Below are 12,362 nucleotides of genomic sequence, written 5' to 3' on the forward strand. Positions count from 1 at the left end.
CACATCGTTTTTTTTTTTGCTCAAACGTTCTGCAGCCAAAGAAAAGGAAAACTGTGTTTTGCTGGAGTCATTTGTTTCCTTTCTTAATTAAACACAGACGTTTTTAGTGGTCGTAGAGGTGATGGTTGTTCCACCATGCCAAAGTCCTGCTTCACTCGCAGCTTCATTCAAGATGTAGAATTGCTTGCGAACAAAGAGAAATTGGATGTCGGTGCCAAGAGCCAATTCACTTTTCCTCTCCATCAGTCAGACTTGGTTATTTGTTCATTTGTTCTTCTTTTGTTGGCTGTTGTTTGTGCTTCATACGACAATTAATTTCCCCTGTGAGCTTGAAGCAGGAATCGATCAGGTTCAGGCCAGACTGTATTCTTTGCATTTCCCTGCTCTCTGTGCTGTGTGGCTGATAAGCACGGTGCATGTCGGACTCACAGCCACCGGGATCTAAAAATCTGAAGACAAACACACACGAGCATGGAAACACATTCACACGTGTTACTTTACTCTAAAGATTTTGGGGACATTTACAGTGGCTGGAAGCCAAAAACTACACCACTGACCAAAGATTGATTTTTCTCTGTTTATGTGTCCAACAAAAACATGGTGCTGCTCTCTTTGTCTTATTTGGAGGCTGTGTGGGTTTGTCACTCGTACGGACTGTGCTGTGATCGTTTTGTGGATGGTGGATGTGGTATCGTTTTCTATTACTGTCGTACCTCCTCAACGTGGGCGGAGTCAACATAGCGCGGCTGCATGAAATTGCCGTGGCGCCGCTTTATACGCGACGCACACACAAACGAGTGACTTGTAAAGCAGTTGTTTTGGGTGTAACTGAATCATTAGAATCAGTTAATTGAAAAGATTTGGTCACAGAATCGTTCAGTACTTCCCGTCTGACACTGAAATACGGCGGAAGGGGCTGTGATGTGGCTTGCCGCTCATTGTCACTGGCTTTCGGCAGTGCTTTCGCTAAATACTTGCTATATTTTGGAGATAAACACCCGTTTTCAGCAAGTATTTTTAACTGATCTACAGTTCAGCACTTTTCATTTTGATTCCTGTGTCGGACGTCGCACTCATGACACAGGGGCACCCTGTGGCCAAGTGGAAAGGGAACTTGGCTTGTAACCGAAAGGACGCCGGTTCAAGTCCCCACCAGGTCGAAAGGGCTGGGGTACCTGAGCAAGGTACCCAAACCCCATTGCTTCCCTGCTTCCCTGGAACTACTCAGTGTGGCAGCCCACTGCTCCTTATTCTAGGATGGGTCAAAATGCATAGAATAAATTAATAAAATGAATTTAATAAAGTAACTAAAAAAATTAAAATTAAAAACTCATGGATGTCACAGTTAGCTACCTCGCTTGGAAGCTACATAGAGCAGGAACTAAAAAAGTACTAGGTGCCAGATACTATAAAAAACAAGTAGAGTCGAGCTGCACCAAGCCAAGTTGTGCTGGAACTATGCATTGGAAAAGCACCTTTTAACCACCTCAAACTTTTTAAATACATATAAACATGTCTGACTAAAATACTCAGATGAACGCAGCCAGATAATGTGGATGGCAGATAAATTTTAAAAAAATTACCGTTGCATGTTTACATTAAATAGGAGCCAAAGTGGCCTTGGCACTCCGCTTGTTCTCCACACTTCCCACCCCAGAGCTTTGACCCGGAAATTGGACTGAAAAAGACAAGAATTTATGACAGAATTAAATATTTAGAAGTCTCAGAATGGCACTCAACATGCTACCAATTAACCGCCAGCTAAAGTTGTTTTATTCTGTGGGGTGATAGGTCAACCAGAACCCACCTACAGTAATACGCACAAGCTGCAACAAGGGCATATCACCACCCAGCGGAGTGGAGGCAGACGCTCTCCGACAAATCGATTCCCCACCACTGTGGGTCAAGGGCAGTCGTCCAATTAAACTGCATAGTCAAGCTACAGCTGCAGTTCAACTTAACTGTGCATGGAAAAGTAATGGCTGACTCAACTTCTCACTGTGGGTGTGTTCTGACAGCTTGAAGATCCACACAGCACAGCTCATTTTTTTTTTGTTTTAGCATTGTTTTTATTTTCATTATGCCCACAGCATAGGAGGAAAATTGGTTCACAAGGTGCATAAGCAGCACACCGAAGAAAAAGCTATTCATAAAAGCATATTGTGTGTAGTAGAATTAATATGTTATCTCTCTTTGGACAATAATTTGTTTTCATGCAGGTTTGTTCCCCACGTCTCTCGTTCTCTATCTGTTTTTCCGGTAATGTCGGCACTTTTTCTGAAATTGGTTTTGAGAAAATGTTTCACTGCAAAAGTTCCAGGAACTAAAACTGTTTTGTTTTTTTGTTTTTTTGATAATTATTTTTTCCAGTCACTAATTTGGTTTATAAAAATGTCAGCGAATCACATGTCACAGTTTCCAGGATGATGACGACCAGGCCACAGAGGTCCTGCGTTAAATCGCAGTCCAGAGGCTGAAACAGCGTTGCTGCAGAATTCAATTCGTTTATATTGTCCTTTACCTTTACCTCCTTTAATCCTGTTGGCCACTGGGCTGCAGTTCTTACTGAAAAATGTCGAGTCAATTTACATCCTGCTGGCTTTTCCTCCTGCTACTTCATTCTAAATGCCACATCCCACTATTTTTGGTCACTTGTGTGAGGCAATATTGTTACTCAGGCTGTAATTACTATGCTGCGGACATACTTCTTCCTCCTCGTCCTCCGTTATCTCCAATAGTGGTGTTGATAACTTCTTCAGGAGCTAGTGTTCTGCCCTTATCAGTGTCTACTGCTGTGAGTTTGTAACAATGACTGGATATTGTTAACATCTGGAAAGCTAGAAAGACTAAAGTTGTCGGTTTCCTCTCTAAATTGGTATGAAAAGACTTGATGATCATTCTCTTTAGTCAATTACTTTTTGCTCTTGAAAATATTAGTTAAAGTCCAGAGTGTAGAATTTAAATTATTGAATTGAATGAGTTTTTCAAAACTATGTTAATGTTTTTCTTGCCTTTCCTGCCGTTTATTTATTACATGTGGAACAGGTCTTTTTGACGGATGCACAGTTAATCATTTCCAAATCAAAAGGGCTCTTTGAAGCAAAGCACAGTAAAGTACCTTTTGAAGGATTTCATTGTTCTTTTTTGATTGTTCCCTGCCAATTAAAAGGTTTTCATTTTTGCAGTATAAAAGTGAATCTTTTGATGTTACCTGACGTGTTGATGCTCCATCATATTTTTAAATCTAATACACAGTAAATACTATATCATGAAGCTTCACTACAACAACTTTGACATATGATATCGCTTCTAGAAAACAGGTATCACGTGTGCAGTCGGCGGTTGCTATAGCAGAAGTTGGTGTAAGCCAATGTTTTGATCATTAGCTGCAAATAAAACGGAAATGTGGATGCAATGCGCCGTAAAAACATTTTTCCTCCTCTGAGGAATAAGTAAACACAATGTGGTGTGTCTGTTCATTTCGCTCTATTAAAAATAAACCTTCAAAAGACCGTCCAGTACCAGAAACTCCGGTAAAACATCCAAGGCGACATCAGCATCCGCTGATAAAACCACAGCCAATTATGAGTTAAGCTCACAATTAAGCTGATATAGTTGCTTTAATTGATTCGTTATTTCATTTCATTAAGGCCCACAATTAAAAATATCCTCATACGTTACATGAGGCCACTTCCTCATGTCGTCCTCCCACGGTGTGTTGTTACATGGATGTGGAAATGAAGCTGCCATTTCAGTTTGTTATCAGTAGTCACGAGTGTTTGCACGACATTGTTAAGGAAGCAGACAGGAAGTGCCACACATAGACAGGAAGTCAGACCTTTAGTTACCTCCACGTTTATAACGATGACGGAATTTACGCCAGACCTCTGTGGACACGTGGACGTGGAAAGTATGACCCGCAACTTACAAACTAACAAACTTACCTAAGATAAGGGTCTGTTTGTACTATTTAACTACTTTGTTGTTCATGTATTTTTGCTGTAAAACTCAGAATCTACCCCTTTCTCTCCACTTCTCTGACCCACGTGACCTTTCCCGATCAGGAAGTGGTCGTGGGCGAGCGCAACAGGGGTGGGCGACTGCTGGAGGAGCCGAAAATGATGCTGTTCAGGGGGAACACGTTCAGCCTCCAGGTGTCCATCCAGGACGTCCCTCAGCTACTCTGGAGCATCAAACCTTTCACCACCTGCCAGGTAGGCAGCCTCCAACCGTGAGTCTGTGTCATTTCCAATAAAGGGATGCAAAGCAGTGAGCAGGTTTTACTGTATCTCAGATCTAAATTAAACCCAGCACAGCTTCTGCGGGAGCACACCTGTGCATCTTCATCTTTTTTCTTTATAGAACTTTCTTCTGCACTATTTTCCCTGCTTCGTACTTGGTCTGAAAGGACAGCAACAAGGGCACAGCATGACTTCGCTGAGACTATCTATCTCATCCAAACACACACGCCTATACAAATTTAATTATGACTGCCAGGCAGTCATACAGATCCACATCCCATACTTATCTTCTTAGGGGTCTACATGCTGCATGTGCTGATCTGCCCTGTGATGTTTATCCCACCAGTGACATCCCATTTGCGAAATTAGCCCACCGTAGTGCCTCCAGAGTTCCAACAAGGCTTTTCTTGTGGAGGGAAGGGCCAACTGTGTGAGATCCTACAGGGAAGATGACTATATGCTTTCATTCGGATGCTCCTCTTTTCTCGAAGGAGGCTTTCACTTGCAGCCGTCCTCCTGTTCGATGGATCTAAAGAGAGGATGCTTCATGTGTAAAACAGTGTTCTTGACCTGCTCTCGCTGCGCCGTGGTCTGGGTCACGCAGTGGTCGGTAACGGAAGAAATTGGCCTTTTGGATTTCATTCGCTCTGTTACTTCGGGTTTTTTTATCAGTTGTCACATTTGAAATGGAATGCAGCCGAAGCTGGATAATTCAGCCGCTCATTCGTTTCGTTCACTGTCTGCCACTTTATCCTCCACGCGGGGGTCGCGGGTCACTGGAGCCAAACCCAGCTGACACAGGGTTTAAAGGTGGGGAACACCCTGGACAGGTCGCAAGTCCATCGCAGGTCAAACACGCAGAGACAAAACAACCATTCACTCTCACATTCACACCCACAGTCAATTTAGAGTGGACTGTGGGAGAACCCAAGGCTCCATGTTACCAGAAAGTGGGAAGAAGGCATGAGAATAAGACAATATCAGTGGGGGAAATGAGTGATTTGCTTTATTTTTTTCTAAAGAAAACCTTTAGAGGAGGGTTGTCCTATCTGTCAATGATTTATCCCATATATCACTGATAATTGCCATGATACATGACGGAGATACATACATTACGGAGAGTGAGTTTTTCATGTCGTCATTAGCTTGGTTTCCATTCATATGTATCACATGTTTTAATATAATTTTGGAAAAAGGAAAAGGAGCATTTAAAGCCAATATTCAGAGTTGGTTCACTTAGATAATCACTGGGTGGCGCTAAAATCCATAGTTCTTCAAATTGACATTGTAAAATTAGCTTTGTGAGGGCCTTTCTGCATGGAGTTTGCGTGGTGGACGTGTGTGTGTGTGGGTTTTCTCTGGGTTCTCTGGTTTCCTCTGGTTAGACCGCAGGTGTGAGTCTGAGAGTGGATGGTTGTTTGTCTCTGTGTGTCCCTGTCAAGGACTGGCAATCTGTCCACAGTGTACCCAGCCTTTCACCCTATGTCAAGCAGTAGAAGATGAATGGATGAAATTGCCAAGACACATGGAAATGCAGAAGTGTTGGGGGGGGAGCTTCAGTTACGTGATTTCTAATAATCGTCCTCTCTTATTTGCCGCAAGCCTTTCCATTGCACTCGTTCGCGTCCACCTTTCATCGATCCACCTTCTCTTCCACGTCCCTCAAGAATAAAAACATAACATTTACAAATACGAGTGAGTGAGACACACACACACTACAGGGCCAAGGAAGAATAACTAAGACTCAGAGTAGAGTGAGTTCAAGCAGTGTGATCTGAAAAGAAACATGGCACAGGAACAAAAAGAAGAACATGGCTCATTGTAATAATTCACAAAATTTCCCATTTATATTCTATTCTCTTAAATGAAACACATCCCTGTGCACCTTAAGTGATTTAATTTAAAATCTTTTTTGTTATGTAAGAGTGCATTAGTTTTCACCTGATGATAGAAAAGATCTTCAGTTCAATGTGAAAATGGGTCTATATATATATATATATAAATATGTATATATGTATGTTTGTATATATGTATATATATATAGAGATATATATATATTTTACAAACATATATATATATATATATGTGTAGACCAATTATTATATATATACTGAATGTAGTGTTTACAGACACACAGGCACTGATACAGGTATTTAAATACATTTGCACTTCACCATAACACTCATTAGACATTTTGATGTAGCAGACCTTTGCATGAGAAAAATTATCTTTATTTGTACCTCTGGGAATACTAATCCACTTCTCATGGTATAGGTAATTGCTGCATAAAACATGGCCTTTGCTCTGTAATATATATGGGCCGACTATACTGACTGCATGTAAAATTAGCCACACAGTATGCGTGATGCCCTATAACTTAATTTTCATGAGCAGCATGTGATTTATTATATTTCTGCACAGATGACTCCCGCTCTGTCATTAGTGGAGGATGCATTTTCGTCCCCAGGGCTCGACCGGCTGCTGCTGTTGTTTTTTTTGTGTGACGGGTAAACTGCTTGATTAGGCAACATCATTGATTGGCTAAAGAGGCTACTCGTTCGGCCTTAATTAATCATGTAAACAGCAAAGTGGGTGGCGAAGCCGGGTTCAAATAACGAATGTCTTTAGCAGGGGTTTAATGAGTTTGTTGTCTCCTCTGTCTAATGCTTTCATCGTTCTCACTGTCCGCCCACCCTCGCCTCCCCACGCTGCAGGAGTTCTCCTTTTCTCAGGTGTGGGCCAGTAACCAGCGTCCCCTGCAGTGTGCCTTCTCTTTGGAGCGATACAGCCACTCCTCGCCGCAGCTCTCCTGCAAGATCAACGTGCGGCAGGTCAAAGGCGAGGAGCACATACTCCAGGTCTATACGTCTGTGGTGGAGGTGAGTAAAAGTGCTCAGGGTGGAGACAGTAGTTAGATGTCAATTAACATTCATCGCGAAACGCAGCTTTAGAGGATTCGCTTAACCTTTAGTGCTAATTTGCCTTGGGCATAATACACAACTCCTTATATGGACATCCTGTGAGTGTGTGTTTATAGGTCACATATTGTGGCTTTAAAAATGTGGGGAGGTTTTTGTCTTCTAATGTGTTGTTTAGTCAGAGTTATGATTCATTTTATATCACATTTTTAGTTGTGATATAAAGTGGCAATAATTGTGCAGAAGTCACAAAATTAGATTGTTTTTCTTTTCTTGTTGTTCATGAAAACGAGCCAAGTCAACGTTGAACTGTGATGTATTTGCAAATTTCACAAATTCAATCCGATTTTAAACATTTTGAGCACTTTTTGCTGTTAAAATAAAAAAAAATTAAAAATCTTATTGCCTACGTTGTGCTAAAAAGAAGGATATAAGACACTCTATATTGCACATTCTTATAGCCTCTGTAAATACTGTACTGTAAGTTCACTTCGTTCCACCACAGATGGCCAACAAGACAAAACTTGATGATATAAATAAATACATAGCACCAATATCTGTTGATATATTGTTCATTACTTTTAGCATTTTGTGTTACTGTGTTGAGTTGCAGGGGAAACAAAAGCAATATTCAACCAATATATATAATGCAGAAAAGGGTGATTAGATTAATAAATAACGCACGATATAGAGACCACACGCATTTAAAAAAGTATAAATAAAAAATATGTAATAAAAAGACGGAAAGATGGAAACGAAATAAGAAATGATCAGGTATTGCCAGGACGACTTAAACAATGATGTGTGTAAATATCTATTTATCTATCTATCTATCTATCTATCTATCTATCTATCTATTTATCTATCTATCTATTCATCCATCCGTGGCATTATGTTCTCATGTTATGTTCTTCAGTTCCATATTGCTGCAACATTTGCTTCTTGCTTTCTCATCAGTCCACTCACACCTCCTCTCACCTCCACTTACTGTTTCTCGAGCCGAGTGAAATGCGGAAGCTGGAGTGTCCGTCGAGTGAATTCATCCCGTCCTCTTTCCTTTGCTCAGACCATTCCCATTGCACTCGTTCACGTCTACCTTGTACTGACGTGCCAACTTTCCCACCTCCTTCAAGGGTCAAATCTACAAGTGTGAGATTTGAAGACTTTTGTTTGTGTTCAAGTATTTTGTTTTGTAATGCACAAACTGAAAATGCACACTAAAACGGGCAGCCATGCAGCTTGTTCATGGCTTCCTTTATAAAACTGAATAACTCTTGATTGTATTTAAGAGCTCGCTTAATGAGCCTCTTCATGTAAAGACTGAAAGTTGTCTCGATAAGTCCTTGTCCTTGTCTTCATATTTCAGTGCCGGGAATGTAAGCGTGGCACTTTCCGTCTCACCCTGACACCTCGCTCTTTTTCTTCCTTGTGAGCAGAATGAAAAGGGAGTGGTTCCCTTTTTCACTCAGTCAGACTGCACCATCACCTCTCAGACAGGGTCAAGGGCCTTTAAAATCCCCCCGTCTATCCGTCAGCGCATCAGCGCCACCTTTGACACCGCTAATGCCAAGGGGAAGGACTGGCAGCTCTTGGCTCAAAAGCTCCACATAGACAGGTATGAATTATAGCACTCTGAAACCTACAGACGTACCACTCACTTCCTCAGTCTTCAGCTGCCTACCGCTGAGTCATGCATGCGATGCTCGAGCTCAGACACATGAATCAGCTCGTATGATTGTTTGTTTTTTGTTTTTTTTTTGTTTTTTTTCGCATATTCCGGTCACCCCAGACACTTTGAATACTATTTTTAATCTAGAATTTAGGCACCGTGTCAGCCCTAATCTTCCATCAGCCACCAGCCTTCAGTGGCACGCCACATTGCTGATTTCATTATAGATGTAGAAACACATGCAGCGGGGGCGCAGGGCACGCACGGGGGGGTGGGGGGCATCTTAACAGAGTCAGAATAAATGGAGAGAAAGATGCCGTGTTTTTGCAGAAAGGTCTCAGAGCGCTGACTGACCAGCCTCTGGCGAGAAGATGTGTTCATGCGTTCACTCCTCATTAGCAGCAGATCTGCATGTGCTTCATCCTCCAACCCCTTGCGTAAGTCTCCAGAGGTTGTGCCAGGTCAGTATTTGCGTAGGAGTGTGGAGGTTGTTTTTTTGGAGTCAGTAATCAAGTGCTTATAACCATGAAGACTTCTGGAAAAAAAAAAAAAACCTGAGAGGGGAAAAATTGACTAAGAAGCTGTGACAGACACTGTGACCAGGGAATTTAACTTAAACCAAAAGTTGGTGACTGAAGAAGGGAAAGAATTTCAGATTCTTTTTTTCCCCCCTTTTCATCTTATTAAAAAAACACAGTCAGAATCATGTAACAGGAATGTCTGAGCTGGCTTTTTTTGTAATTATTTCTCTGAATTTGGGAGAACGTGGGGAGAGGACAGTCAAGGAAATCCTCATTGTAATGAAACACTGCACTCTGTTGGATAGGTGGTATAACAGCAGCAGACACCGCTCCATAACCCCCGTCAGCCTTGAAACTAACCCTGCGTAAGTGTTCCATTCTGATTATCACGCGCTGATTAATCAAGTGACATGAATTGATGTTATTTATTTTGAATAAAGGCATTTTCTGGTTATTGTACAATATGAATTGAAAACATTTCATTAAAAAGATAGTGTTTTATCGACGGTGAGTCACCTTGGATGTTTCACCTTGAATGTTTGAAAACTCCAGTGCAGGTTTCTGTGAAGAAGGCAGCAACATTTTTTAGCAGGTAAAACTTTGTGTGGAAAAATATTTGCCTTCTTCACTAAGAGAGCACGAGTCAGTTGTTAGTTTGTCAGTCTGTCATGTGCAAATTGAAATATTAGATGAAAACGCTGGTTTAAAGAAAAACAAACATTATTATTTCAGGTGTAATACTTTATTGGATTTATTTGTTAACGTATTTATTTAGACTGTAAAGCCGGGGATTTACTTATTCAACATATTTCCAAAAAGCAGAACTGGGCACATGTCGTAGTATATAGACTGTACAGTATATAAACAAGCTCTCTGTGTCCACTCAACATCACCTATGTTCTTCTAAATGGGAATGTTATATACAAAATTGACATCATGTGCTAATAAAAAATTGTTTCTCTAGATGTTTGGGGTTTATTTTACTGTTAAACAAGAACAATATCTCGCCCTGGGATGGACTGGCGATCTGTCCAGGCTGTACCCCTCATTTCACCCTATGTCAGCTGGGATTGGCACCTGTGCCCCCTGCGACCCTCATGTGGAGGATAAAGCGGTAGAAGATAAATGGATGGATGGAAGAAGAATATCTATTGGAAGAGTTTAATATGTTACACAATTGTTTTAGTGATGTTCACTGACTTGTTGCCACATTTGTGTCCTGGAGGAACAGCATAACAACAGGACACTGAATACAATCTGTGCTTGAAGTTTAAATTGTTGGAAAGGTTAAGGATAATGTAAATATGCATGTTTATTTTTAAATACTGTAAATAGAAACATCACTTGCATGTTTTGGTATCTTATTTACTCAAAGATTTCATAATTTAGTGTTTACGGATTTACTAATACAGTCTCATGTGGATAAGTGGAGTACCGGCACTTATTTTTTTCCCCACAAGTTCAAACGTTTCAAACTATTCATATCTTTATCATCTTATCCTTCTTTTAATTTAAAACATTAATATTTTTGATGTTATCTCATACGGTAATGCTCCATATCATTTTGAATCGTATTGCTCCTCCCCAGTGTTGCCCCCTGGTGGCTAAATCCTTCATCACTGAAGTACTGAGCATTAAAAATCACGTGTTATCTCCTTATCTCGTCTAATGCCTCTCGTTTTCTGGCCGGCAGGAACCTGTGCTACTTTGCGTGTCAGGAGAGCCCGTCATCGGTGATTCTGAGTCTTTGGGAGGCCCAGCACCAGGACTCGGGTGACCTGGACTCTCTGGCCAGTGCCCTAGAGGAAATAGGCAAGGTCCAGTCTCCCGCCACGTCCACGACACTCGCCTGCAGCAGAGAAGAGCAGGACTCGGCGTTCGCCAAACTTGGGTAGGGCAAGGTTTTACAGCAGATGAAGTCATGATGAACCTTTACTGCATGAACGCTGATGATCAGGAAGAGGAGGAGGAGGAGGAGACGCGAAGAGGACAGCAGGGTTTTTGACTGTTACTAAAGGGACCTCTCTGCTAGACTGCTAAACCAAATGGCACAGACACACGGGGGGAACATGGAGCAACTGTGAGGGATCATGTTATCGAGAGGCACCAACAAAATCTTTTTTGGAAAGTGTGTGGGAGTTATTCCACTCCCATCTTTGACTGGGAAATGTCAGCATCTCGATTCTTCAGAGGACACGTCCCACCACTTGTGTCGCGGGATTATGGGTGTGTGGAGGATAGAGTATGTTATAGACAGACTGTCAGTCACACTGGTGTTATGACCTTCCCTGGATCTGATGTGTTGGCGCCTGCCGTCAAACACTCTCCTGGGCTGTCAAAATGTTGAGTGTAATGTCATTATGTTGTCATTCATTTTCTAGATCTCCTATTGCTTCCTTTTCTTGCCGTGCCCCACGTCTCTACTGTTACCGCGGACGTTAGATGATGAAAAAAAAGAAGAGAAAAAAGAATCTGTCAAAACCCGGGATCCATATGATTGTGTCAGAGATAATTATAGTGACGGTCCACACTGATTTGAAACAATCTAATGATGTCCATGTGCTTGTTAAAGAAGCATAAGGATGTGGCTCACATAGATAACAAGTCAATTTAACAAACACCCTCGTGCACACCGGAAAAAAACAACATTCTTAAACCCATCAGTGTCCTTGACACCTTTACACAAGGATCCTCACTGCATCAATTCCATTCTTCTTCTTTTTTCTTTACTTTTGACTTGAGATTTTGGTATTTTACTGGACCTACCTACTCTTTTTTTAATCAACTCCTCAGACATTATTACCTGGAGCCACTTTGTTCAAGCAGAGGCTGCCTCTCTGCCTGTTAGAGGACAAAAGAGAGGCAGCGAGAGCTGAAGAAATCTTCATCAGGAAGATATCAACCACCGCCACCACCCCCCACATTCAGTCGCTCCACCTGCCCCTAAACTTAATAAAGTGACTTTGTGTTGAACTCTGTGTTGGCTCTCTCCTTTCATTTAAGTAATGAATTC

The 12,362-nt window shown here is 41.5% G+C and overlaps 1 protein-coding gene across 4 annotated transcripts in view; it reads left to right on the forward strand.

The window, feature by feature from the left end:
• Positions 1-12,322, forward strand: part of unc5da (unc-5 netrin receptor Da) — a 187,958-nt gene extending 175,636 nt beyond the window's left edge. For 2 of the 4 annotated variants that reach the window (XM_044012553.1, XM_044012554.1), the window contains 5 exons: positions 4,065-4,214; positions 6,956-7,120; positions 8,596-8,774; positions 9,655-9,714; positions 11,043-12,322. In XM_044012553.1, coding sequence (XP_043868488.1) covers positions 4,065-4,214; positions 6,956-7,120; positions 8,596-8,774; positions 9,655-9,714; positions 11,043-11,244 — 756 coding nt within the window. In that variant the 3' untranslated portion in view covers positions 11,245-12,322. Of the gene's footprint in view, positions 1-4,064; positions 4,215-6,955; positions 7,121-8,116; positions 8,775-9,654; positions 9,715-11,042 lie in introns of those variants that run through there. The other 2 variants (XM_044012555.1, XM_044012557.1) reach the window with 2 other exon arrangements.
• Positions 12,323-12,362: the final 40 nt, after the last annotated feature.

Source organism: Solea senegalensis, linkage group LG21, assembly GCF_019176455.1.
Source record: "Solea senegalensis isolate Sse05_10M linkage group LG21, IFAPA_SoseM_1, whole genome shotgun sequence".
Taxonomy (NCBI): domain Eukaryota; kingdom Metazoa; phylum Chordata; class Actinopteri; order Pleuronectiformes; family Soleidae; genus Solea; species Solea senegalensis.